The 27,432-nt window shown below is 36.6% G+C and overlaps 1 protein-coding gene across 7 annotated transcripts in view; it reads right to left on the minus strand.

The window, feature by feature from the left end:
- Positions 1-652: 652 nt before the first annotated feature.
- Positions 653-27,432, minus strand: part of REV1 (REV1 DNA directed polymerase) — a 64,240-nt gene continuing 37,460 nt past the window's right edge. For 3 of the 7 annotated variants that reach the window (XM_075524116.1, XM_075524135.1, XM_075524126.1), the window contains exons 11-23: positions 26,706-26,860; positions 24,139-24,258; positions 21,213-21,433; positions 20,034-20,206; positions 15,660-15,762; positions 12,714-12,870; positions 12,143-12,345; positions 9,320-9,553; positions 5,093-5,201; positions 3,800-4,011; positions 3,463-3,619; positions 2,470-2,572; positions 654-1,024 (exon numbers count right to left, since the gene is read on the minus strand). In XM_075524116.1, the coding sequence (XP_075380231.1) occupies positions 913-1,024; positions 2,470-2,572; positions 3,463-3,619; positions 3,800-4,011; positions 5,093-5,201; positions 9,320-9,553; positions 12,143-12,345; positions 12,714-12,870; positions 15,660-15,762; positions 20,034-20,206; positions 21,213-21,433; positions 24,139-24,258; positions 26,706-26,860 (2,059 nt within the window). In that variant the 3' untranslated portion in view covers positions 654-912. Of the gene's footprint in view, positions 1,025-2,469; positions 2,573-3,462; positions 3,620-3,799; positions 4,012-5,092; positions 5,202-9,319; positions 9,554-12,142; positions 12,346-12,713; positions 12,871-15,659; positions 15,763-20,033; positions 20,207-21,212; positions 21,434-24,138; positions 24,259-26,705; positions 26,861-27,432 lie in introns of all 7 variants that reach the window. The other 4 variants (XM_075524149.1, XM_075524158.1, XM_075524168.1 and 1 more) reach the window with 2 other exon arrangements.

Below are 27,432 nucleotides of genomic sequence, written 5' to 3' on the forward strand. Positions count from 1 at the left end.
ACAAATAGACAGGGCTATTTATTTCACTTCTGCTACTCGCTACAACCTATTTTGTTACATTGTATAAAGGAAATGCATGTCACCAGTAGGGAGAACTGTGGTATTTTAAGAGTGGAATGTGGCTCTACCCCCAGCAGGAGCAATGCAGAAGCCTGATACAGGCTTAAACAGTGCTCCATGTTAGCTACCCCCAGCTCCTTTACAGTGCTTTGTTTGGGTAACTGTTTAAAGATCTCTACTTGTTTTCCCCCACGAGCACACGTCTCTGGAGGTAATGGTACACCTGAATACACAGAGCTCAGAGAGCAATTACGCTTCAGCTAACACTGTGTGTGCTTTGGGAGTGGCTGGGCCATGCTGGTTTCTGTCTTTGAAGGATGAAACTGAAAATGAGCTAATACTCTTCCCTTGGCTTAAAATCTGTAATAAAGTCAGTGGGGGAGAAAGAAAAAGCAGCCAGGTGAATGTACAGCAGTCTCCTATGCGTGTTGAGGCAGTGTCACTGTGTAAAACGTTGTGAAATGAATCAAAGCTGCGGCTTTAATACAAGGGGTTAGCTATATTCAAACTGAGGCATCACAAAATGGAATCAGTACAAAAATATACATACAGTTCTTTATTAAACAACTGTAAACACTTCACTGTAAAAATCCATAAAACTTTATAAACAAACATTTTGTAAATAGATTCTATACTACAATAAAAGAATTTTAACACAATTATTTACATGCAATACTGACAAATTTGGCACTTTCTGAAAAGAAATGTACAAAACACTTTGTTGTTTAAAAAGAAATTTGAAATTATAAAAACTCAGGGCATTACTATCATGCACTTTGCAAATACCTCACAAGCACTTATGGCACAGCTAGCAGAGAGCTCCAGGCTCTCACCAAGCTCTTTACTACAAGTTCAGATAACTTTTAATGTGCTTCCGTAAGTTTGTTGTAAAACTACCTGAACATTGTCAAGAATGAAGTCAAATGCCATATTCCAAACTGATTCCACAGATGACTGCATTAACCTGAAGGGGAAAAGGAAGAAGAGGCAGAAAATTACCATTACAGAACCAGTCCTTTTTACAGTAAGTTTTGGTCTTCGTACTGGAAGACAAGATCACAACAATTCACGATGAATGGTATTTTGATTCCATCTTGGTAAAGCCCTATCTCTTCAAATATACCAAGTCTTATCTAAGGCCACAGATTCCTCTGCCATTCAGTGGTGAAATTTCTGATTTGAACAGTCTCACACCAGCTTGTAAATGTTAGCATCTTGCAGTGGTTGTAAGCCTGCGATTAAAGTGGTGACCTTCTACCAACCTCATACTGAAGAATCAGACATGGCAAGCTTCTGGATCCTGATCTTTCCTTCCTCCTCCCAAGACAAACATGCTGCTTTTTTCTTCCAACAAATGCCAAGGGTGATTAAGACATTTAAATAATAGGTTTTGGGGGCACTATATTGTGCTTGTTGCTAAAAATGGAACCAAATAATGGAGGCCCACAGAGGGCTATGAGTTACCTCTATCATTCAGCTGCTACTAGAAGCAAATCAAGGAAATGCCCAAGGAAAACAAAGCAGCTCTGTACTTCAAAATCCCCTTCTAGATCGCTATTACAGGAGAGCAGAGGGCTCCTACACTTACAGCTTTGGAAGACCTAACATCAGTACCATATGGATAACTGCGTATCATCCAACTCCTCATTCCTTGTCCTACGCTTGTTACCAGGCTTTGGAGAGACATGCTGCCACCAGTGCAAATCTCGCATACAGGGACCAGGAACAGGGCGTGATGCTTTCCGAAGAGTTTTATAAGGAATTTACTATATAGCATTCTACAACTGCACTGTGCATTTTGCATTTTCTGAGGCCTAAAGACATCCCATAATATAAAAGCACAGCGAAGTTTTTACATTGCTGTAGTCTTTTGGGTGTTGATTAATTCTGTGAAATAAGTACTTTCCAGATACAAGACATGGAAAGCTGAGCTCCATAGTTAAGTATCAGTAAGCAAGTCAAATGGAACTTGGGCCTCCTGACTCATGGGAAGAGTAATAGGAGCACAGTAACTAAGTAACAAAAATGGATTTAATAGGTTGGAGAGGTGAGACAGGATCTGGATACAGCAGGAGAACTGAAATCAGATGAAACAAAGGAAAGATCTAAGGTGACATGAAAAATGAATGCAAACAGGATGAACAGGGACAATGACGACAAAAACTATATCCTTTGCCTGGAAACAAAAGACTTCGTAGCAAATACTATTAAATGCTACTATCAATTTTTCACAAATTACCTATTTTATCTGCCCAACTTCTCCCCCCCCCCCTTTTTGGGGGAAAAATATTTACACTCATTGATGTAATAATGAGTGTATCTAATAGGCCTGTGGCCTCACATTGAAGCATCTAGTGCATAAGTGCTAACAAAAAGTCTAAATGTCAGAAGTACTAGCAAATAAGCTACCTTTTCATGTACTTAACAACCAGATCTAACTTTTCCAAATCTTTTTCTTCTATTAGATCAGTACAATACTTCACAACCTGTAGAATGTCTTCTTCCATAGGATCTGTAATAAAAAAAATGAGAGAACTTTTCTCTAAGTATACTTAGAATATGATCATAGAATAATTGGAATATAAGAGAAAAATTCTGCAGTGTTAGCGCATCAGAATCAGGGGCTGATCTGACAATTGCTGTATTCCCATACCTCCCCCCAGCATCTCAAGTTGTGTACACAGAAGGGCTGCAAGGTCCTGAAATATCTGTCTCACAGACCTCTTCTTTTTTTTCTTCAGGAAGAACAAATGACAGCCAAGCTAATATTAACCAAAGGGAAAAGAAATAAGGATTTAGAATGGAATGGCTGTTTTGAAACTCTTAGGAGAATAGTAATGTCCAGGGTATGAAGGATTTCACAGGTCAATTTCCCAAGATATTAAGGCATTGTTAATTGTTTGAAATTGCATTGCTAATTTCACAAATCACAATTTAGCAATGGTGTTTGTTACACTTTTGCACTTTATTCTAGAATTCTTTCCAGCAGTTATTCTGAAAAAAAAACTGCATTCCTTTGCCTCTAAAATGACATCTTCATAAAAGAGGAATTCCCTTTCAATAGTTTTCATCCTAGTGGTTGTAACATGTTGGACAAAATAAGGAAAACCTCCCACACAAGTAACATTAAGGCATAAGACAAGGGCCTGACAAATGGGTTGAAGAGAGAGCAGGTGGATTTTCACAATATTAAGCAAGAAACAGGAGCTGGCAAAACCACAGAATAACAACTGAGTAGGAAGAATCAAGTTACTCCAAGATTGCAAGGCAGTAAGACTTCACGATTACTGTGAAAAATAACCAGTGAAAGGAAGAGTGAAGGAAGAAAGTACAAAAAGCCTACTAAAAAAATAGTTTTCCTTGTGATGCATGCAAGATAATCACTAGCATGACATCCTGTACCTGAAATAGTTGTAATCCATTCTTTCAACAACGTCTTTACATCATTGAATTCAACAGCTCCAGCTAGGTTGGGTGCTTGTGGCCTAAATGAACCAGGCTGTTCAGTCTGCAGAGCTGATGGGCCTGAAGAATCTGAAGTTGATGGAACTGCTTCTGGCTGTTCCAAACATAAAAGTTGATAACGCTCAGGCTGGCAAATATGGTAACACCACATATATACACATAGATAAGCGTCTCGTAAAGAATCCAGGAAAGAAAACAAGCTGCCTTTGCAAACACGGACTAAGTCTAAAGAAACGGACATAGCTTTACTGAAAGCTGTTAGCGGTAAAATTACCTGAGCAGCTGTTCCTTCTTGTTTCAAGAAACCATCTATTAGCTTCTGTGGGCTTCCAGATGTAGCCAGCACGTTTTTTGCAGGGCTACCAACGAGTTTGTTTTTCAAAGGACTCTGAATCTTTTTTACAGGACTGACTGGATTTTTTTTCCTGATTTTTTTCTTATTTTTCATTGTTGCATGCTTCAGGTGTAGGAAAGGATTTTTTGACACTGAAAAACACAGGAATAGTCAGTGGTTGATACATTTAAAATTTAATATTTTTCCATTGAAAGGGGGACTCTGGATATTTCATAAAAATCTATGGATCAATTGGGAGAACATAACCTAGATAAAGCAACTTAACACTCGCATGCCATTCCAGATATGGGCAATGTTTTAAGTATTTGAAAAGCACTGCTAGACATTAGTGTACTCAGAGGATACTCAACTATTCATAAACCTTGTAATATCAAGCATTTCAGTGCTTGAATATGAGCAGCTGGTGAAATCTGAAGCCTACTGGACAAATTGCTTCGCCTCAGTCAGAGCACTGTCCCACCTAGATACCCGCTAAGACTTCCCACCAGTGGTTATCAGCAAAACCAGCAGCAAAAAGCCCCCCAAACTGCTTTTATCATAGTTTACCAAGGAAATTGCTCTCATTCCATCAGACTAACATATCTGTATTAGTGCACTGACTATGAAATCAAGGTTTGATTATAATAATGCAGTATTTAACTGGCAATGAACCCAATGGCATTTCCAACCTATTTTATGACAAAGCATGTGCACAGGGAATTAATCTTACTTCTTTCTACTGATTATAAAAAGGAGACCTCAGTGATCAGCTCAGAGTAAAACCATCTGACTATCAGACATATGGTGAGATGTATCATATCTCTAGTTGCCTGAAACCCATACCAGTGCTATGAGTTTCAGGGAACCACGAGAATGCTATCTGAACATAGTTTAACTAACTTAGGTACTGAAGATGCAATACTTTAAATCACAAGACATATCAAGTTTAGATTCCATTCTGCAAACATATGGACATGGGTAAGTTTAGTGCCACAGTCCCAAGGAATTGAATTAATTCCCCATTTAAGTAAAGCTAGGCATCTGTTTGCAAAATGAGACCACAGCTGGTTGTAATTGACAGTCTGTCAAAAATAAATACAGACATTCTATTGAACACAGCATCTTCATAGAAGTTTTAGTTATATTTTCCAGTTTGTTATTTAGGGTTGCATAAACCTCTTCAAATAGTAAACATCTCCTATACAAAACTATTGTACAACTATATCTACTCACCGAAAGTGTTAGCAGGTTGCTGCTCGGATTGCTTTTGCCTTTGATCATATGCATCTTTCAGCTCTGCTTGCAACTCAGCAGGCAGTGCAGCAAAAACCTCAGGGTCCACCTGAACAGTAACAAAAGATTCATTTGATTATTTTACCAGTGAGCAACACTGCTTGCTTTCCTCTAGATCACTCACATGAGAAAGGTATTTACATTTTATGCCAAGCAAAAATAAATGAGATATAACTGAAACACTGTAAAATACGTTGTACATTTTCTTCATGTACTTTGCCTTGTAAAAACCATAAAATTTTCCTTTCAATATTACTCTACCTTTATTATTTTATAAAATTACTATTTATGGGCCTTTAATACACTAACCATCTTTATTCACCTACTTTATTCACCACTATCTTTATGCACCTACTGATATACAGTACAGCTATATCAACAGAACAATGAAGCCTAACTCAGAGAACATTCCCTTCAAATTTCCAAACTCAAACACTGTGACAATCAGACTTCTGTTCCTCCTTTTCTTTTCATACTTCTATTTCCTGGAAGCTGCTACACTCCTCAAACAAAATATCCATGGAAATACCTCATATTTTGAACTAGCACAAAAGGGTTTAATGTCTTTCCCCCACAGTTGTCCACCCCTTGTTCAACTAATAAAAATGCAGTCCCTTCCAACTGTCCTAGGGGCTTGAATTCTAGATAGGAAATCATTTGTTGTCAATTGCCATACACACTCATATGGACAAAATAAAATTTCATGTATTGTCTGTTATCTTCCCTCACTGTGTGTCTGAAGTAGCAAATTAGTGACAGACTAGTCTTGTATTCTGAGTTTCCCAATATTATTGGGCAGTGTTTTCAGCTCATAATCTGCAAAATCTAATTCAAAAAAGCAAACCTGTAATTTAGAGGATTAAATCTGCCCAGTGGGAGGGTGCCCTTCATTTCAGTGGTAAAACTAGGAGCTGTGCACAAACAAACAAAAAATTTATTCAAAACTACTATTACTATTCTAAGGGCACAATACAATTTCTACCATTATCTGAGATACTGTATTTATTATACGTCAGTATGCATATATATTAAAAGTTACCTCTTATTTTCAATGGAGATTTGATCTTTTTTTAAAACCAGAATATGTATGTTATGTCAGGAAGGTAGGCTGTGCTATTTACACATATGATGTCTAAATTATACAGATAATAAACATGAACATGCTCCCACAGGCAAAACTCAGCAATTTAGCACAACATTTTTTCCATTTTTAGAATTCCATGTGCCAACACAAATTTTTCACCACACAAAATATGCACTAATTAAAGGAAAAAATGGGAACAACTCTGACCTCAATTACTGCATACATTGCACAGAACAAAGCATTGTAGTGGAATGTAGCCAATTAAGTCCAGAAGCTTAAGTTATTTTTTAAATACAAATTTTATTTAATAAAACTATTTAAAAAAGGTTAACGTTCTCTGGTTAAGCATTCGAGAGTCAGGAATTTGGGAGGCCCTGAATTAACACTGGTTTTTGTGTACACCACTTAATAATTCACGCAGAAATAATGCAGTACAGGGAACTGGATGTATTTTTGTTATTCCCCCTATCATTGCCGTCTGAAAATCTAACTGTAAAAATTCAGTTAGAAGAGCCACCCGTCAAGTTCATATGAATTCTACACTAATTAATAGGAGTTTCGGGTAATTTGCTGTACAGCCAGACTGTCCTAACATAGCTTTCACACAGCTGTATCACATTCACATTATGTAGAACGTCAATTTTATAAATTCATGTATTACCTCAGCATACAGCTATCAGTATTTTTGATGTGCTGTATAGATTTTATTAGAAGGAATCTATACCATGTTAAGACAATGTAAGGATGAGGTGCAAATTTGCCACCAGTAATTAACTCCACTACTACAAATGCCATTCATTTCTAAGCATCTGTAATCTTTACTTCTTGCATCCTATGCTTTTACAGGATTCAGCTGCTACAGAGATATACAGTTCTTCTAAATTTTAAGATTACTTCAGCAGCTGATGGAAATGAACGCAACCTATCTGGATTCTTTTTATGGGAGAACCCTACTCAACAAAGGATGTTTTCCACATGTTTTCCAATTAATAAATCACTATCAGCCAATTAACTTGGCATTTGGTCATAAAAACACAGTTCAGACAAAAGGAATGAAGGGTTGAAAAACAAACCTAATTAAGCTATAAAAAGATGGCAGGGCATCATTTAAGTTTGCTGAGTTGATGTAGCTGAAGTACGCGATTTGGAGTAGCTTGCAATATTTCTACACCTCAAACCTATTACTACTTAGTTCACTGCATCATTTGAAAGAAAGTAATCTTAAATGTTTGTGTGCAGTCATACAATATACACTCCCACAAAGACTTTAACAAAAAAAATTGTGTCAAACTGTATTTAGACAAAGATGATATTTTTAAATTAAGTTCACATTTGATTTTAACAGAGAAAAAAATCCTCCCATATTAATGAACTGGTTTTAGCATTTTTTTTCTCCAAGTCTAAGGAAGCTATTCAACCATATTATTCTAGGTATTAAACTTGGACCTAACTCAGAAAAGGAAAATGGTAAATTGTAGTTCTCTTTTTGCCAATAAAGCAAGTTGAATGGTTTTCAGGAGAAAATTTGGAGTACAAGCATAAGGGATTCTAAAATAGATAGTATGGATATCCCCAACAAAGAAATAGGAAGTAGCCAATTCTTCTTGAACTACATCTTCAAACAAAAAGGCTGCTCTGCTAAGCCGACATTTTTGGATCAAGTAACACAGTCACAAACTGCATTAGGAGATAGAGACAGGAAAACCAGTGCATTTGAGTGTGTATATTAGGTATTTCTAAGACAATTTCAAGAAGTAATGCTGTTATAAAGAAACAACAATCAATTCTCAACTACCTAATTAATAGACAGGTAAAGCATAAACACAAACTACATGTAATTTTTACAGAAAGCCATATGCAGTTAATATTTACCCTGAAAAAGAGTACTGAGTGGTAAAACAAGTGTGGAGGGGTGTACTTTAAAGCATAGCATAATTTAACACACAAGTCCAAGATAAACTCTTGCCTATGAATGAATGTAACTACACAATTTAAAACAGCTGGGGTACAGAGAGTTCATATACTATTCGCACAATGTTTCCACTGGGGAAACTCAACTTTGCAGTTCAGGAATACAAACTGACACAACTGTTTTTGAACCATTGAACTTGAATCAAGGTGAAGAAATTTTAGTAGCAGTATAGACTACACATCTTCTAAATAACAATAATGCATTAACTACTATTTACTGAAAACAGGTCAGGAATTTCTATCTAATTTTCTCTGGATTCTTTGTCCGCTAAGCAGCATTATGCCTTAGAAACACCAACAAATCTCTCTCTATAAATTTGATTAGGTGATATCATTTTGTCCGAGAACAGCAATGGAGCAATGGCACAGCAAATAGAAGAATAAAAATACTGCTCTATTTTAAATGATGCATATGCAAGATATTATATCTCTGGGTAATCCCATCTTTGATTTTTATTTTTTTTTTTTACCCTACATTTGTTCAGCACCATCTTGGATTGAAGGGTGGAATATAATTAGAAACATCATTACTGCTCTGCCTTCAGGTCCCTATTTTGAGAAACAACTTTGCACTTTCCTCATCCTGGACATGCTGTATATGAGCTCATTTAAAAATTATGGAGATATGCACAACCTTTAGCTGTGCCTGACTTCCTCCCAGGAATGTGATACAAACAGTCACCTCTACAGAAGCTAGTAGAGGTTGGCTTTACACCATCAAAACATCCACTTAAACAGAGTGAGTCTCCTGTGACTAGCTAAGCAGATTTTAGGACTGCTTCACACTGACAGTGCAGTGTAACTCAGCTGCAATGCAGAAAAAAGGCTATTTAAACACTGGATTGCAAAGCGAAGTGTAAATGAGGAGGTTTTACATTAAACAACAGCAAAAACATAGGCATACTGATGACTATAAATCTGTAATAAAAACTATCATGCTATGTTTGTGATAGATCAAGTTACATTTAAAAGCACAGACTTTTAAAGATATTAAAAGACCATAAATAATTTTGCTAAGTCACAGATTCCAGTAATGCTGTCTCAAGGAAAAGCTGTTAACTCTTCCTATAGGTGGAAAGTTGATGTTTATTGATACCCTGCAAACATCCCACCTGTGAGAAAGCTGGCAAGGCTATCACATTAATTCCCATATTGGTATTTGTTTCTTGGAGCTCTGGTATTTGTAAAAGCACTGTTCCAACTGGTTGTGACAGAAGTGCAGCGTTACATCCATTTATTGGCTCTTTTTTGCCATCTCCGTAATTCTCCCCTTGCTGAATGGTGTATATTTGCTCTACTTGTTCTCGGAGATCAGGCGGCAGAGCTTCTAGCACAGACTTATCTAGCTGCAAATACATAAAAGCTTTTAGATTTTTCTGAGGAATAGATAACAGAGTTAATTTTACTCAAAAATTAGTTCTACACTTCTTGAATTTTAGAAAAAAATATTCATTTTAATCTGTGTATGCAAACATACTTAGGAACCTGACAGTTACACTCTGCAGCAGCCAAATGTAAAAATATCGTTTAAGACTAAGTAGTTCAGTAAATATGAATGCTCAGTTTTATCTTTTCACAATATTCAGTGTTCTCATCACAAATCCTATATAAGGTTTCCTCTACAACTATGTAGTGATAAGGAAACCCAAATTCTCAGTTCAAATTATTAGGCAACATGTTGATATGAATACTAAATTGGTGTCTGGTACCAAAGCAGTAAGCAATTAATTTCTTTCTTTATATAGTTCTAGGATACATGTTACTAATTTACTTTAATGGTATCATGTATGTTTGCATACTGTCAGACTCTTGCCATAGATTTTGATAATGAAATAAGTTTTATATTCAAATTTTTGCTTGCCGTAATAGGTACTTACCATCAATTATCGACTTGGAACAACTGAAATGAGCCCTCAGTACCTAGAAGTTGCTGTATACAATGACAGCTGCACAAGTAACTGAATGTAACTGACAAGCAGATTTAGGGCATCACTTTTCTCACAAGTAAAATTTGAGTAAAACTATGTAGATAAATGCCAATGTTTGCCTGTAAGTTCTGCGAAATGAGACTCCACAGCAGTGTCAGAAAACCTTATCTTTTACCTTTAAGAAGAAAATTTGGAGTTTATGACCCGATTTTGGATTTACACAGAAGAACTACAAATTATCTATGAAAAGATACTTGGCTTATGGTAACTAAGAGGTTTTGATGAAAGCTGTCTGTATTATTAATCTCTTCAGTTATTCATTCTACATTCCGTTTGTGTTCCCTCATTCCAAATTTGCTACATATATACCTCTATAAACATTTTCTGGAAATCCTGGGTGTAAAATACCTTGCTGTTGCCCTCCTAGCACACAGTACACAAACAGCAGTATGGGACTAACTCTCACCACTCCCTCCCTGTACCGAATTCTGTATCATATTCCATATTATCATATGGTTATAAAGCAGAAGGAAAGATAAGCATATTGTGCTATAAGGCCGCCAAAGCTTTAGGAACTCTACTGCACAGCTAGTGCATTTTTCGCTTGTTCATACATATTCCTCCTATAGGAACATACTCCTCTGAGTATATGGAGCTTCACATTGTTCAGTCAAGTTGCTTTTAGATCCTGAGCTAGCTTGGGTATTGCATTATGGAAGAAACAGTTTTCTGCCAAAAGCATAATTAGCTTCTAAAAATGTATAAATATTTGGTAAAGCCGTTAACAGAACATCAACAAATGCTTTTACAGATTTGAATTACAGAAAATAAAATTTCAGATTTTTACAGAAAAGCATGTAAATCTGCTTATACTTAAGATACCTACAGAATTCAGTGCACCTTGCTCATACCAGACCTTTGTAACATATATGTGCTTGAATAACATGTGGGGTGGAAATAAGGAGGCTCCTCCGTTGTTAAAACGCACAAAAAAAAGCTCCAAACCCCACAGAAATATTTTACTTAAATAAAGATTGTCCTCCTCTCATCTAAAAGGTGATATTCTGTACAAATGTTAAGTGTGCACCTTAGCTCCAATATTATTTGAAGAAAATTTGAAAAAATACAGGAAGATGAATAATTAAATCTAAATACAAGCTTGACATTCTTTTAGACAGAAACTTAGAGCACAGCCATTGTAAAAGTATATGAGGTAATGTTAAGACTAGTTGCCGTTCAGTTCCTTCTCACGGACTAAAGCTTGAAGACAAATTTATAGTGTAATTTAAAGACTGGTATAGAATACAAGACTTTAAGAAATTATGTGGAGAAGACTACCTGATAATAATTTATTGGCATCTGTGGCAAAGAATATTACTCCCATAAAGAGGGATGGAAAACATTTAGAAGTTCTGTCTTCATGAAAACGACACTTGTCAAAATTCTTCTTGAGCTACTCATCAGTGATTAAGCTAATCAGAAATAATTTTAAGAGCTAACATAAGAAAAGGGAATTTACATATCTGCATCATATCACAATCATATAAACACTGAGCATTAACTACAGAATGTGTCTAATTTCTCTGATGGAAGTTTTCCTGAAGTTTATTTTGTGTTTTTTATAATTAGGCTCTGGGCTTTGGTTGTGAAAGGTGGAAGGTAATGTTTTTTAATATTTCATCCTCGGCATATTTTTCCATTCCTGTACCATTCCAATCCTTTGGCAAGTGATGGGAAGGGAAAACGATACTGGAAAATTAAATTTTTTTCCTTGGAAAAAATAGAATCTTTTTTGAGTTAGCCTACAAATGACTGCTCTGTAAAAATCCTTTTATTAAAGCAAAATAGTTTTGCATCAATAACACTTTCTTCCTGTGCATTGTACTCTACTAGAGCTCTTTTTATTTTAAAAAAGTGTAACGTAACTTTTTTTGCTCTATCCAAATAAGACAAACAATCCCAAGTTATTACAATATATTGCAGATATTTTATATTCTCAGATTTTACCTGGGAAGCAGATGGAACTTCAATACTCAAATTAAGCCTGGATTTTACACTGATAGGAGAATGTACGCCATTCCATTTGACAGCAGACTCAGTGTTGTTAACATTAGAATTGAGACCAGATGTGAGATGGGTACCGCGAGATGGAAGAAAAGTGCAAGTTCTTGAATCAGACGATATTTCAAGGTCCATAGCGGCCACAAATACTATACATATGAAAAGAAAATACAGAATGATCATCTAATAGTTAAAAATACTCTGAAGATTCAAGATACAGTGAAGCTAATTTCCAGTTTTCTTTGCTAAATAGTTTATATAATATATAGCATAATTATAACACTGTCTATTTTGAAGTATCCTTTGTTACTATTAACTTTTAAAAATTATTGGAATAATCCTATACAAAGTTTTATATGTAGCATTTTCATTTGCAGCCGCAAAATCTGCTCTCAAAGAGTTTATGTTAAATAATTTGTACTGGTATAATATTGAGTCAGTATTCCAAAAGGTAATCTATGTTGGAGCCCTTCAGAACTGATCGTTATCACACATGCAAAGTACAAAGCTTACTGACCTTCCTTATGTTCTTCTTCTGAGCACTTTTTTGCTTTCTGAACATGAAAAAGATCAATAACTGAATGCGATCCACCAGGTAAGTGTCCAGATTGTACTGTTGAGCAAGCCGAAGTGGTTTTACTGATGGGAACTAACTGCTGTACCTGAATTCCAACCTAAATCCAAAACATTAATACATTCATTTTATGAAGTTAAAAAAAGATAATAAAAAAAAATCTGTAATTCTTTCATAATAGCATTGCCTTCTCTGAAATTGGCTGCCTGTTGTGAGTGGGGGAGAAAACAAATAAAAGTATGTTGAAATACACATAAATAGCCACTAAAAACATCCCAAACAAATCCCAGGATTATCCACCACAATCCAACAGCTAAGAAATTACAAAGATAATACCATCTTAACTTCTCTGATATAGAAAGTGCTGTGAACAGGATCACGAAACAATGCGTTTATTATGAAATTTCTTAGATACTAGCAAACATAGAAGTACTGATCAGGAAGTAATTAGTATTAAATCTGGCTACCTGTACAAGAAAGGAATGTTTTTCCTGAGGACAATCTATACTAAAACCATCACTTCAGTGTACAAATGAGAAAAATAATGTTGTTTCACTTCTAGACATGGCTGTTGCAAAGTCTCAATGGATGAAAGTACGTTGATGAAAGTAGTCTTCATCAGATGCGGTGTTCCTCATTTTGAAAGACATCCTCACTTTTCATTAACTTTTAAATACCAAATCAACAGGGGTTCAAAAACAGTGTCCAACTAAGAATGCACTGGTACATTGTGCAAGTTTACTGCTAATCCTCCATAATTATTAAGAAAAAACCCAACACTTAAAAAAAATTGTGTATAGGACTCAGAAAGCATGAAGGAGCTCGTGTACATATTTCCACCAGATCGTCTTCTATAATTACACAGCAAGGATTTTGTTTAACAGCTTCTTAGCTGCAACTAATGGGATACTAAAACATTATTGTAAAAAGTTTTTCTTTGCACTTTTATCTTTTTGCTTTGAAATATTTCTAGATTTGAGTTCTAGAACTTAAAAGAAGCCTTTGGAATACTGTGTTTGCTGTGCTGTACAACAACTTTGCCTGGGATTTTTGGCCTTTTAGGACAAGTGTTTGAGTTAAAGTGTTATGTTAACTCTATGGGACAAGTGAGTGGATTCATCTGCCCAAGTGTCGGCACGGACAGCTAAGGGTATCGCTTTAGGACCTTTTCTAGATATTGTGAGAAGAAGGGCATGACTCACTTCATGTATAAGTGAAGCTTAAGGGGACTAACTCCAATATAGACATAGACATTGGATGTGTCTAAAGTCAGTTGAAAGGAATACTACTAAGGGACCTTGGATATATCTGCACTTTATTACATAATCTAGAACTGCATGGCCCCTCCAGAGCTGAACAGAGCCACCTGGTCAGAAGTAGTACATTGTTCTGCAAAACAATATGTGCAACACCTAGGAGATACTAACTTTGAAGAAGAATCCTCTAAAACAAGGTCTAAAGAAATCAAGTGAAATAGAGCGATGCAAGAAGTCAGGAAAGAAAGCAAAGGAGACAGACAAAGAACTAGAAAGAGACAGGGCGAGCGTGCTGGTTTTGGCTGGGATAGAGTTAATTTCCTTCATAGCAGCTAATAAGGGGCTATGTTTTGGCTTTGTGCTGGAAACAGTGTTGATAATACAGGGATGTTTTCATTATTGCTGAGCAGTGCTTACACAGAGCCAAGGCATTTTCTGCTTCTCACCCCACCTCACCAGCGAGTCGGCTGGCGGTGCACAAGAAGTTGGGAGGGGACACAGCTGGAACAGCTGACCCCAACTGGCAAAGGGCTATTCCATGCCATATGATGTCATGCTCAGCATATAAAGCTGAGGGAAGAAGAAGGAAGGGGGGGACGTTCGGAGTGATGGCGTTTGTCTTCCCAAGTGACCATTACACGTGATGGAGCCCTGCTTTCCTGGAGACGGCTGAACACCTGCCTGCCCATGGGAAGCAGTGAATGAATTCCCTGTTTTGCTTTGCTTGAGTGCGCGGCTTTTGCTTTACCTGTTAAACTGTCTTCATCTCAACCCATGAATGTTCACACTTTTACTCTTCTGATTCTCTCGCCCATCCCACTGAGGGGGAGTGAGTGAGCGGCTGGGTGGGGCTGAGTTGCTGGCTGGGGTTAAACCACAGCAGAGAGGATGATATATATTTCCTCAACTCCAAGAAGGAACCCAAGCCATGGAGCTGACTTTGCAAGGCAACATTGTGAATCAAAACCCTTGTTCTACATCCAGATGACCAGTAAATGCAGATTTGTTTTAGAAAGCCTCTGTGCTCTGTTGTAACAAATGGCTCATGCCAAAGCAGTCTTATCATGGGTTCACACTGCTATGATAAAACCACTGAGATGAGCAAGCATGTTCTAAAATAAACCATGATTCAAAAGAGCCAGCCATTCACCTTCAAACAAAGGCCAAACCATGGGTTGGCAACTTTTCTGTCTCTAAGACTTGCAGTCTAGAGCAAAAACTCCTCTGATCTGTACCTTCGATTGGCATTACAAGCAGTAGTTATATTAATTACTTAACTAATAACTGTGCAAAAGTTTACAGAAAATTCTAAACAAAATAAAATTTACCTGTGCTAATAGAACCGTAGAATATATGGTCTAACTTTGTTACCTCAGGCTGTTTTAAGTTGTGGATTAATCCATACCACAATAAAATTTTCTTTTTTTACATTTATGGCTTTGTAACATGTTTTTCAAAGGTAAACATACAAAACATAGTATGATTGCATAGCCTAATTTACATATTATTTGTATTGTCTACACTTTTGCTTAAGTTTGGTTATTGTCTACCTTGGAGAACTGAAAATTTATGAAAGAATTTAATCAAAGAAGGTTGATACAGAGAATAAATTTCAGTTTTCCCATTAACTCACCCCTCGCATATCTGATATGTTCAGTTTCATTGTATGAAACATGTTTAGAGTTTCTTTCCCAATTACTTTTGCACTGTCTGTTGCGTGGTCTAGAGTCACAGTCCTACACAGAACAAAAAAGTATGGTTAAAAAGGAAACCATTTCACAAATCCTAAAGACAACAACAATTCTGTATTTATTCCAGAGAGGACCTCAAAGAAAGACAGATCATAATTTCTTGACATACAGAAACTGAACACTGCTTTTGTTCTGTGGTTTCTTTTTAAAGGTAATTAGAACTAAGCACGTTCTACAGAAAAAAAGCAGATTACTTACTAATTGAACATTCTCAGTGTGCGGTCCACACATTAAATTGTCAAATATAATATATATTTATATACATGCTATCTGTTGAAGCCAGACAAAAATGTTTCACTTTACAGTACTCATAGAAATGCACTCATGCACTGTCCTTCACTCAAGCTTGGTTCATAAAGAGTTTGCTCAGTGTTATTTCAGTCATCAATTGTCAAAGGTCTAAAGCAAGAGTTTCAGAAGGAACTCTGAGGGAGAAGCAGATACAGGCATGTGCATGTGGATTACAAATAACAAAGAACTCGGATTAACGGTAAGTAACTTTAAACAACGTTCCAAATACACATCTTACACTGTGGGCGATTTTCTGCAACAACCCTCACAAAATTACCTGCTTGTGAGTTTTACAAATTGCCACCTGAGAGCTTGGCAGGGCAGTAGTAGTGCTTGGTAGTTCTGGATTCTCTAATGGCCTAACATTTGAGACAGGTAAGGACAGAATTTCAGACGGCTAATCAAACGTATGTGAGTGATGTAGTCTTCTCACTGAGGTAACCGATGCAGTTTTAACTCTGATGGAGTGGGCTCTGTGGACAAAAGGAAGTTCCACCTTGGTGTTTTGACAGGGTGCCATCCTGGCAACTTACTAAACACTTTGATGGTGTCTCCTTAAATTTTACTCTACTTTTGATTGAATCTGTCAGAAACCACCATGAACAGCCAAGTGATCTCCAGAAAGGTCTGGTTCTGCCAATACGAAAAGGAAAAACCTTCCTGCTGTGAAAGATATGAAGACCTCCCTGAGCCTTACAAGTTAACATTTTTAAGAAAAAGGAGATCAGTATCACCATTAAGGTGCAACTATGCAAAATATTAGGGAGAAATGCAGGACGGGTCTAAAGGTACACACCATTTCAGAAGAATATTTTACAAAGGTCTATGCTGTACTATCAGGACTTGATATCAATGATGCAGTAAAAATACCATTAACATCTCAGAAGTTGAATTTGATTTTAAGCGTGCCTGTGAGTCTGAATCCTTTGTAGGACTATGATTATCATTCTAGGGAATCTTGACCTGTAGGATGAGAAAGCATAGCAACTCATTAACCTGTGAGGTGAGGGGGCAAGAAATGGGTCATGAGCTATAGCTACAGAGAAAAATCTTAAACTGAAGAGAGAAACTGGTCACTTTTAGCTCCAGTAAATAATCCCAAATTGTTGGAACTAGGCTGTACATAGGGAAAGCACACCTGAGGGAACACCACCCTGAGATTCTAATCCATTTGCCTGGATGCAACTTCTAGAGTTTAGCCTGCTGCTGCTAAAAAGCCTTTCACTGGACTGAACAGAAATGCTCTAACAAAGACAGGAATACAGCACCTATATAATCAAATAACATAATTTGGATTGACTGGGGTTGCTAAGTTCATTAGTAATGCCAGAAGCAGAAACAGAGACACTGCCAAACGAGATCCTGGCATCAGAACTGCTTCAGCTATGTGGGAACAACTTAGCATCCTTGGGTGCCTCCTCATCTTACCTTAATGAAGACTTTATGAATTAGGGAAATTTCAGGGCACATGTATATTAGCATGCCTGACCACAGAAATAAGGTCCAAAGCATTGACCTGTTCATGACAAAGCAGTCTGGCACTAGTTCCAATAAAGGAGGAATAAAACTCTATCTCAACACACCTCAATCCTAAAAAGATGTTCTTAGGCTGTTGAGAGTAAATCTTCAGCTCAAACAATTCAGGACAGCCAGAAGACAAAAGTATAGACTGATGGATTTTCTTCTTGATATACTAGTCCCCAAAGGTGATGAGCTTCTGACAGTGAAAGCTGAATTTTGTAGTTTCAGTTTTTAATACAGCTGAATTGTACATCACAAGCTCACAAGTATTAGACAGACACTATGCATGTAAGTCCTACTGTTGAGCTCTAACCCACTGAACCCCCACCTCTTCCGTGATGAGCAACCTCGAGCAAATGACCCTTCAGTTCAGGAGGGATTCATCTGTAACAACAACCCGAGATGGAGGGAAAAGTAGAAAAGACCCTTCTTCGAAGATGCCAAATGCACTCTCACACAAAAGCCAGGATCATCCCTTTACCTAAGGAACAACTGCTTTGATACAGAAGTGTCTGTCTGAAGAATAAATGTGTATTTAGAAGGTTCTGAGACAATCTTGCATGAAACAGCATAGAACTACACGATGCTCTATGCCTAGATTTCACTCTTGTGTTTTCAGTATGCAAGCATATAAATAAATCTGAGGTAAAAAAAATCTTTATAGTCAACATAATCCAGTTGAATAATAGGAAACAAAGAAGCATCAGAAATAAATAATGGGTAAGAGTAACAACGCTGTTTGTGGAAGCTGAAGGTCCTACTGCTTTGACAGTGACCTATCAACTGACTACCCAGGCAAAGTAACTGGGTTATCCCATCTCACCAGGGATGGGCAGCCATCACAGGCACCATCTCAGTGAGATCAACAGTGCTGCAGTGAGACCAAGCAGAAAGAGACTTTATTACATTGATAATGATCCACAAGAAAACAAAGGCACTTCTGATGAGGAACTTAGGACTATATGAAAAAATGTAACTGTGAAGATCAAGAGACATGAACAAGTTGCCTTCTTGAACAGCTGAAACATGGGGCACAGTCTTCTGACCTTGAGATTTTGAGATTCAACTTTCTTAGCTCCACTTTGGATTTTCATCATCTTTTCTAGGACTAAAAAAATTATCTTCAGACTTATTGGTGAAACAACAAGAAAGACAGATTCAACACAAAGAAACTTGTCTGTACTAAGACGGACAATTGAAGCCCAAGGTGTCTGATGCCAGCTCCAATCTTCAGAATCCAAAGTGGCCTCTCAGTCTTCTGCAGCAAGTAATTCTGCAAATACTGTCCTAGTCCCCACGCACTCTAGACTTGAAGGAGAATGGTACTGATCAGACATCCTTCTTGACAAGTACAAAGGCAATTTTCTCTGAGAACTGACTCCAACTGTCACAATCAGCATGTGCCCAACAACCTACCAAGGAACAGCAGAAAGCCCCTCAAGGAAAAGGAAAGTACCCAACACTACACAGCTCAGGAAGAGGGAACAGTTTGCAGCAGCAGAACATTTGAACTCAGCTGGTCACTGAAAGAAATAAAAATGCTGCTTGCATGCATGTCATAGTGCAGGACGTAAATACGTCTTCTAAAAGTACTGCAAAAGGAGAAACAGCCCCAATATTGAGCAAGCTGGAGAAATGTACACCAACAATATACATATGTATGTATACATATGTATATTGTTGGTGTATACATACATATGTATGACTGTTTGAAGATAAACCCTTTAAAAGATCGAACACCTTTATTAGCTAGTATTTCCTGACACTATTATCAAATTAAGAGCAACCTTAAACTACAGATTACTAAAGTCAAAAAGGAAGAAGAGAAAAAAAATGTACTTCCCTACCAAGAGAAATGGATAGTCACAATAATACATTGAAAATATTTCACTAAATCACTTTAATTTTTAAGTAGCATCCACAGACATGCAAGAGTATATTCTCTCAAGAAAGCAATTTCAAACCACAAAGAATGCGCTTGTGGAGTCAGATTCCTTCTTTCCCATTCCTGCTTCTTCTGAAAACCACAAATTGTTTCTTCTATGCCCAAAAACTTTTCAGCTACTGATATATTTTCTTTTTTCCCCATTTTCTCTTTGAAGAAACTCAAAGGCAGAAAATGACTGTTAAAATTGTTCTCTCTTTCCGATTCGGACACCTTAGTGTCTTCCTTCTTTCTCCTCCCAATATGCTGTGTTTTTTATCACTGGGAGATTTACATTCCATGCTGTTGACCAAAAGACCACATATGCACAACCCAAACACAGAATACTTCTGATAATAATATTCTACTTCTGATTTTGGTGCAGATTTGATACGTAGATAAAGGGGTACCAAGCACTTTAAAATTTCTGTCCTGTCTTCCTGTAAGTTTTGGTGCTTGACAGCCTGCAGAACCGTGCTCATGCCTATGACTGACCATCCTTTTTTCCATGCGTAGTTACCTGGCGATATTATCACAGATTCCATGACCTCCGTATTTTGCAGGCTCCACTGGTGCCCCAGCCTTTCTGACCATAATTTTAAGGGTCAATCGTTTACCCTTCATACCAGCAGCTTCAAGTCTACGTTGGATTTCTTCTGAGAGGCTCAGAAGGAAAGCTTCTGCTTCCTTAGGCTGAAGAGGAAAAACAACAACATGTTTAGATAATGACTAGTTTTCAAATACTGAAAGTAAATCATTAAGGGTTAATGCAATCCAGATTGTGTAAACTGAAAAGAGCAAGCTGACTCACAGGCAATTGTCTTATTTAACGTCAAGTGTTTTGTTTACATTGTAGGTTGCTGAAGTTAGGTAAGATGGTAGATTCCTATCCTGGTGCTGAAATAAGTAGGAAATACTAAGTCTTTTTGGAAATAAGTCTTTAAAAAAATGTGTTTAGAAACCCCAACAAAGGCCTGCAAGTCTAACTTTAAGCACACACCTAGAAGATGAAGAGCGTAGGGGCTTTTAAGGAAAATCTTTTTTACCATAAGGAAAGTCAAGCAGTGGAACATGTTGCTCAGAGAAGTTGTGCAGTCTTCGTTCTTGGAGGTTTCCAACACCACACTGGATAAAGTCCTGAGCAACTGGTCTGATCTCAAGCTTCCCCTGCTTTGAGCAAAAGGCTGGACTACACATCATGAGGTCTCTCCCAGCCTGATTTTTCTATAATTTCTATAAATGCTTAAGTTCTCAACAAAGAGCTGAGTTATTTTTTAATACAATTTTGTCAACAACACCCCCTCCCCCTTATAATATTTGTAAAAAGTTTAATAAAAATGTTGTACTGGAGCAGCTGGTGATGGTTTCAGACACTGGCATCTTTGAATAATCAGCATTTAAATGAAAGAGAATGCTAGGTGCTGACAAACCTACTGCAGTTCTCTTTTTCTGTACCAGACTTGTATAACGAATGCAGAATAGCCAGCTAATTTTGTGCAAGCTTCTTTTCAGTCCAATATTTTTGCAGTCTCTCCTCCCATTTTATCGTTTGGTCTCCTACTTCTTCATTTTCCTCATTTCTATTTGGTGGCTAAGATGGTGCTCTAACAGATCAAAGTGTAAGTGAAAATAATCAGAATATGAGAAGATTCTTCTACAGCTGAAAGAAGTCACTGCAGAAAAGAAAGTTTGAATTTACCTGTGTAAACCTTATTCCGTAGTTGATTTCTGCTGAAACAGATTTTCTTTCTTTTTCTGTACGAACAGGTCGATCATCCAAACCACGACAAAATCTGTAGAGCATTTGTCCTGTTTTTGGACCAAACTCTTTTTGCAGTTTTGACATTGAAGCACATTGCAGATCTCCACAGGTTTTAATTCCCAAAGAAGCCAGCTTAGATTCCATCGTCCTGCCAACTCCTAACAACAAAGCAATTAGTTCTGTTAACTCCACAATTCAGAGCCAGTCAGGTTTTGAACAAATAAAATTTGTCTCTTTAAACTTACACGAGGTCATATCAAATTAATAAATAAATATACACCATAAAAAAATAAATTCCACTCAATAAAACATGGTTCAAATGGAAACTTTTGCTGTCTTAATCTGTTTTACATATTTAGTTTAAGATGTCATACTGCAGCATGTTTCTTTATTTCTGGGTAAAATGTGAATGACTCCTGCTTGCAAATCTTGACAAGGTACTGCCTGTTACAGAGTATATAGCTTTGAACACCACAACACTCAGTCCAAAAAGAGTGTCCAACATGTAATATGTTTTGCCATCATGTACAAGTTACTTAATCTAAAAGAAAACCCAAGAAATATTTTGACTACTGTTCCACTGCTTCCTAGGTAGAAAAATAATATTTCAAGTAGAAGTGATAGCATACCTGTATCACTTGTGCTTTGAATTACCAAGCACTGGAAATTGTAGGTATCCATGGCAATGGCACATATGTAAGTGTGATAAACTTAAGCATATTTCTGGGTTTTGGAGAGGTGGCCTGTTACTTCCGAAAAATATCAGTCCTATGAGTTTACACTACCAAAGACAGTGAAAGTTAGAAATCTCAGGTCATCAGCTTGTATCTTTCATAATCTGTAACTCTGTTTAGGTGGCATTATTGACACAAACACTAAAAAGTTTTTATTATGAACGTGCAAGTGAATTCTGAAAACTTTAAAATATTCAAGTCAAAGCACAGTACTATATAAATAATTTTCTGGAGGAAAAATATCTCCTGTAAGTTACACCAAAGAGAAATGGTGCTGTGCTGTAAATTATGTTTGGCCATGGAAGGGGATACATAAAGAGAATTTCTGGTAAACCTGCACCTGTCTATGTATGCTATTCCTACCACTTTTCCATTTCAGTGTCTATTGCTGTCTATTTTTTGTTTCCCTTCTTTTTTTTTTTCTTAAACAGAGAAAAATACTATTTTGAACATTTAACACTAAATGTGTGTGTACACATGCAGGCTGAGCTCAGCTGATCACTAACATACAAAACATAAATGAGTGCTTACTCAGCACTTCTTGCACTGTGTCTGCATCACGTTATACTACCAAAGTATTGAATAATAATATGATACAGAGTTACATGCCAGGAAATGCTTTAGCTTACAACTATTTTAAGTATTTTCCTGGAACAACAGAAAAATATAATAAAGCCTGTTTTCATGCAGGTGTATTCCGCATGTCCTTACTACCACTCTCCCAGCACAGTAACTCCAGTTCCCTGCCATCTCTCTGTGAATCCCGCTATGCCTTGGAGAACCTCCCTAAAACCTGTGGGCCAGAAATGCTTCTTTCCTCCTCTCCAGCTTTCTCCTTGGTCTTCTCTGTGTCCACAGGCATCCCACTCAATCGCTCCAGTTCTCCCTTACTGAAATATCCTTCCTTCTCCTATCCGACCAAGGAACGTGGGACAGAAAACATGTACTCTGGCTATACATACGACTGGGAACTACTGCCAAAATGTACAAGAGTTGAATTTTGCCTGCCTGTCCCTCAAAGGATGTACTCATTTGGATCAGTCTCCTCTGCCAAGCTGTCATTTTTCACAAAACTTGTAGAAACATTATGTCATTAGAACGTCTATCTCAGTAAGATTTGGCTGAAAACTGCCAAACAGTTCATAAAATTATTAGTACTGTCATACTTACAAATTATAAATCACAAGCACTGTCACAATCATTTCTTCAGACAACTAGGCAAAAAACAGTTGGAATTTGACAAACCTGTTGTCGTTCTTTAAAAGAATCAACACATTCTGTCAGTTTGCAGTATACCATTGACTAAAGATCCTTACACAAAAAAATAATTACCTATGTAACAAATGCCTAATGTGTATTCTAAGTCTACCCAAACCAAAAACTGTCCATAGCTGGATGCAGAGCATAACGGTGGTAATACTCCTACAGTAGCCTTACTTTCCACCTTCCTCTCTATTTATCAGCCATTCTAATACAGCTCATGTTGCAAGCAGAAACACTTCTCTAGTTTGGTAACATTCTCCTCTGCCAGATTTTATTTCTTAATCTTCCTTCTGTCTGTATTCTCCTCTAAATCTCTCAGAGTTTCTTAGATGCAGCACAGATTAAACAAACTCCTCTCTCTCCTTTCCCCCCCTCATATACTCTCTGTTTCATTATGGCATCTGTGCTGTTTTTTCCAACTCCTGACTTCATGCATTCCTTTTTAGAAAGAATACTCGCTTGGGCTAGTTCTCAGTTCTAAGCAAACCCTGCCTCTCTCAGTGAGAAGTACCTCATGTTACTATTTTATTACATTAATTATGATACAGCAAACTAGCATTCACTTGAAATGACTCATCTAAATAATTTTATTAAAGAATATAAGGTTGCATAACATACTAAACTCTGAGCTTCTTCCACAGATCATGCTGTGTGATCTGTAAAATTCTTTGCTAAAGAAGATGCTTCTCAAAGATACAAAAAGGTCACAGGGATTCTTTTCAGAAATTTACAGAAATCAGTATATCTTCTTTTTTTGGATCATAACCATGGAATAGCATCTAATCTTGTTTCATCCAGAATGCAGATTTGTAGCTGAAAGTGTTTTCGTATCAGGAGGCAAAATGTCCTGCAAAAGAAAGGAGTACCTGGAAGACTGGTAACAAGTTGTCCTCTGATAAAATCATCCACTTCTTCAGGTTTTAAGTGATACTGTCCATTTGGTTTTGCTTTACGAGTTGCCATTCTGGCCAGCAGAATATTGGAACCTGTAAAAACAACAAATTAAAGTATGTCTGTGGTAACTTCTGTCTTCTCAAGTAGAATGCCACAGTTCAACAGTCAAGGAAAAAATGCAGAAAGTATAGTCAAATTCTTTGTCTTTTACAAAGAATTTAATGCAATATATTCATTTATATTTGCAGTATCTATTTCCAAATTAGCAACTAGCCGTATTTGTAATTACAGCAGTGCAACTGTAGTGGTAACTGCAATTGCAAAGTTAAAACCAACCAAACAAAAACCCACCAAAAAACCCAAAACAACCAACAAATAAGTGCGGGACACTTCACTAAGAAAGAACACTGAATTTATTTGTCGTGATTATGTTCTACACATGTAGAGGTACAGATAAACAGTTAAGCGCAAATGGATGAAAATTTAGAAGTGTAGTATTTTAACACTGTAGAACTTAAAAAAATCCACTGTAGTCAATGTAAATAATACTTAGGTGACAATTCTATCAAGCATATTATATGTGAAATACTGGAATTAAGCTGATATTTGGGCCTGAGTATTCACTAAAAAAATCCAATGACTTTATTAAATGATTATATGCACTTATAAAGTGTGGTGGGAACAAGACCTATTTCAGCATTTTTTTCCCTGTTTATAGCCTTATTCATGCCCAGCCAGTAAGATCTCTGAAATGATACCCAAACAGGTTCATTATTGCCACTCAAACACCCTGTTCTAAGATAAAGCAAATTAATAAAAGGTCAGGGGAATTCACAACTCACAGCACTGTGTGTTACTATTGCTCTTCTCCTCCCACCTATGTTCACATTCTTTTTGTCTATTCTAAAATTTTAGTCAATGAGAACAGTAACAGAGTTTTACGTGCACTGTTTCTCCTGAGAGGTTAAATTGATGAAACAATTAATGACAGATTCCTCATTCAATTTCCTATTTAACTTCGGGGATTCATGTTTTGTCTAGAGAGTACTGAAGATTTCTGATACTCTTATTTATCAAACATACCAACATAGCCTCTAATACCATGAAATCTCAGTGATTTACCTTCTGCAATGTATTATTCCCACAACACTGAAGTAAAGTAGGAAAAAACTAATACCTCACTTAACAAATGAGAAACCAAGATACAGGATGTTTATAGATGAGTGTTTAATCTTTCACTAGTATTGTTTAAATCAGTTTAGTTTAGCCACTGAAATCTCTAGGGTAAAAATTAAATTTATTCAACTGGCATAAGCATGTCCTTTTTAATTTATCTCTAATCAGACAACAGTGTCGACAGGAGTCGACTCAGTAGTGTAACAGTCGACAGTGTCGACTCAGTAGTGTAACAGTATCTATTCAGATTTACATTTTATTATATTGATACAACTTTCCCATTGGGCAACACATAAATCACTTATACAAGATGGGTATTTCTGGCAGACCATGTTTTTGAAGTAAGGTCTCTACATTCACGTAATAGTACAAGTACAATTGTTTCCTCTGATTTATTTACTTAACGATGAATTATGAGTGAAGAGACAAAGTCCCTGTAGTGTACCTACCATATGAATTTCTAGAAAGGATACCAAAATTAGTTTCCAATATCTCACACAAACTGATTATTAGAAAAAAAAATTACTCATAAGTATTTATCTCTTTCAATCAGTACGAGAACTATGATATCAGATTAGAAAGTAACACTTTAAAAACTAATTCCGCTCTTTCTATAGAAAAAACAAACACACTAAATAAGCTAAAAAACAAACACACTAAAAGAGATTACAAGTGTGTTTCAATTCAAAACAAGACACAAACAGGAATCCAGGGAATTACAGTCTCTGTACTGTGATATCATAAGAAATAAAGGAAGAATTCTGCTTGCAGTAATTAATTTCAGCTTGTCTCACAAGTGGATTTCATACACTTATATACACTCAGTATATTTATTTACAGATACTCAACTCTAGTATTAATTAGGGACAAAAACAAAGGAGAAAGGAAGGGGCCAAGTGAAAAAGAAATCAAGAAAGTCTTTTCAGATGTGTGATTTCATGTACAATACCTACTACAAATTACACAAATCTTTGCTTTCAATACCTTACAATAATTATGCTAAATCATGCCACCCCATAAACTCTTACTGCTGTCTCCGATAAGGAACAGAATCTGTGCTCATTTTTCTATTCACTGGAAAAATACAGTAGCATTTCCTTAAAATGAATGTAAGAGTATAATACAGATGGAATTTTAGCATACTGTTCAGATAAGAAACAAGAAGTGATAGCAATTTTACAAATTTTTGCTTAAAACTTTCCACTGACGAAGATTTTCTTGCATTTTTATTTACACTAATTTAATGTAAATAGCAGTATATTCCGTATTGCACAAATACTGAGTTTTAGCAATCTTACATAGCTTTGATACACCTAACAATAGCAGGCACTGCTTGTAAACAGAAATGAAATAAGGTACTTACCCATCCCAACAGAAGCAGTGCATTTAGTTTGGGCTTTGATTTCGGTGCGGATAGCATTTGCAAGTTCATCAGGAGTCAATCTGGTCTCTGTAAGGATTTCAGTGATATCTACTAGTGCTTCATCACAACTGACTGCTTCGATGTTATGAGTATAGCTATCAACACAAAGTAAAGGAGGTGAAACACCAGCAACAGCTCACCATCTGTTAAAACAAATATGTAGCAAATAAAGTCTTCCTTTTGTGGTGGCATTTCCCTGCTTATTTTGTATCACACATCACCTACATATTAAAAATGCGAAAACAGCAAATTACAGTAACATTACTAACGTAGGACTACGTTCAACATGCATAATGATTTTAAAGGAACAGCTGGAGGAGGAGTTGAATACTTATTTTTCATTGACAATAACAGATTTCCAGTTTTGTTCAAGTGCCTTTTAAACCAGAAAGTAGTTTCTAATAGATATTACTCCAATAACACATTCTTAAGTTACTCAAAAAAACCTCTTGGAAGAATCTCACTACTAAGCAGGGATCTGCTTCTCACAGTGTGATCAGTAAAAAATTTAACAATGACTCCTTCGGAAGTCAGATATTGACTGTTTACAGGATTTGACTTCAAGATAAAAGAATGCTCAGAAGCAGCACAGTGCTTAAAATAACAAAAATACTACAAAAGGAAGATCTCAAATAGGAATGGCTTTATTGAAGCTGAAGAGTAACAT

The sequence above is a fragment of the Mycteria americana genome, chromosome 1 (assembly GCF_035582795.1).
Source record: "Mycteria americana isolate JAX WOST 10 ecotype Jacksonville Zoo and Gardens chromosome 1, USCA_MyAme_1.0, whole genome shotgun sequence".
Lineage (NCBI taxonomy): Eukaryota > Metazoa > Chordata > Aves > Ciconiiformes > Ciconiidae > Mycteria > Mycteria americana.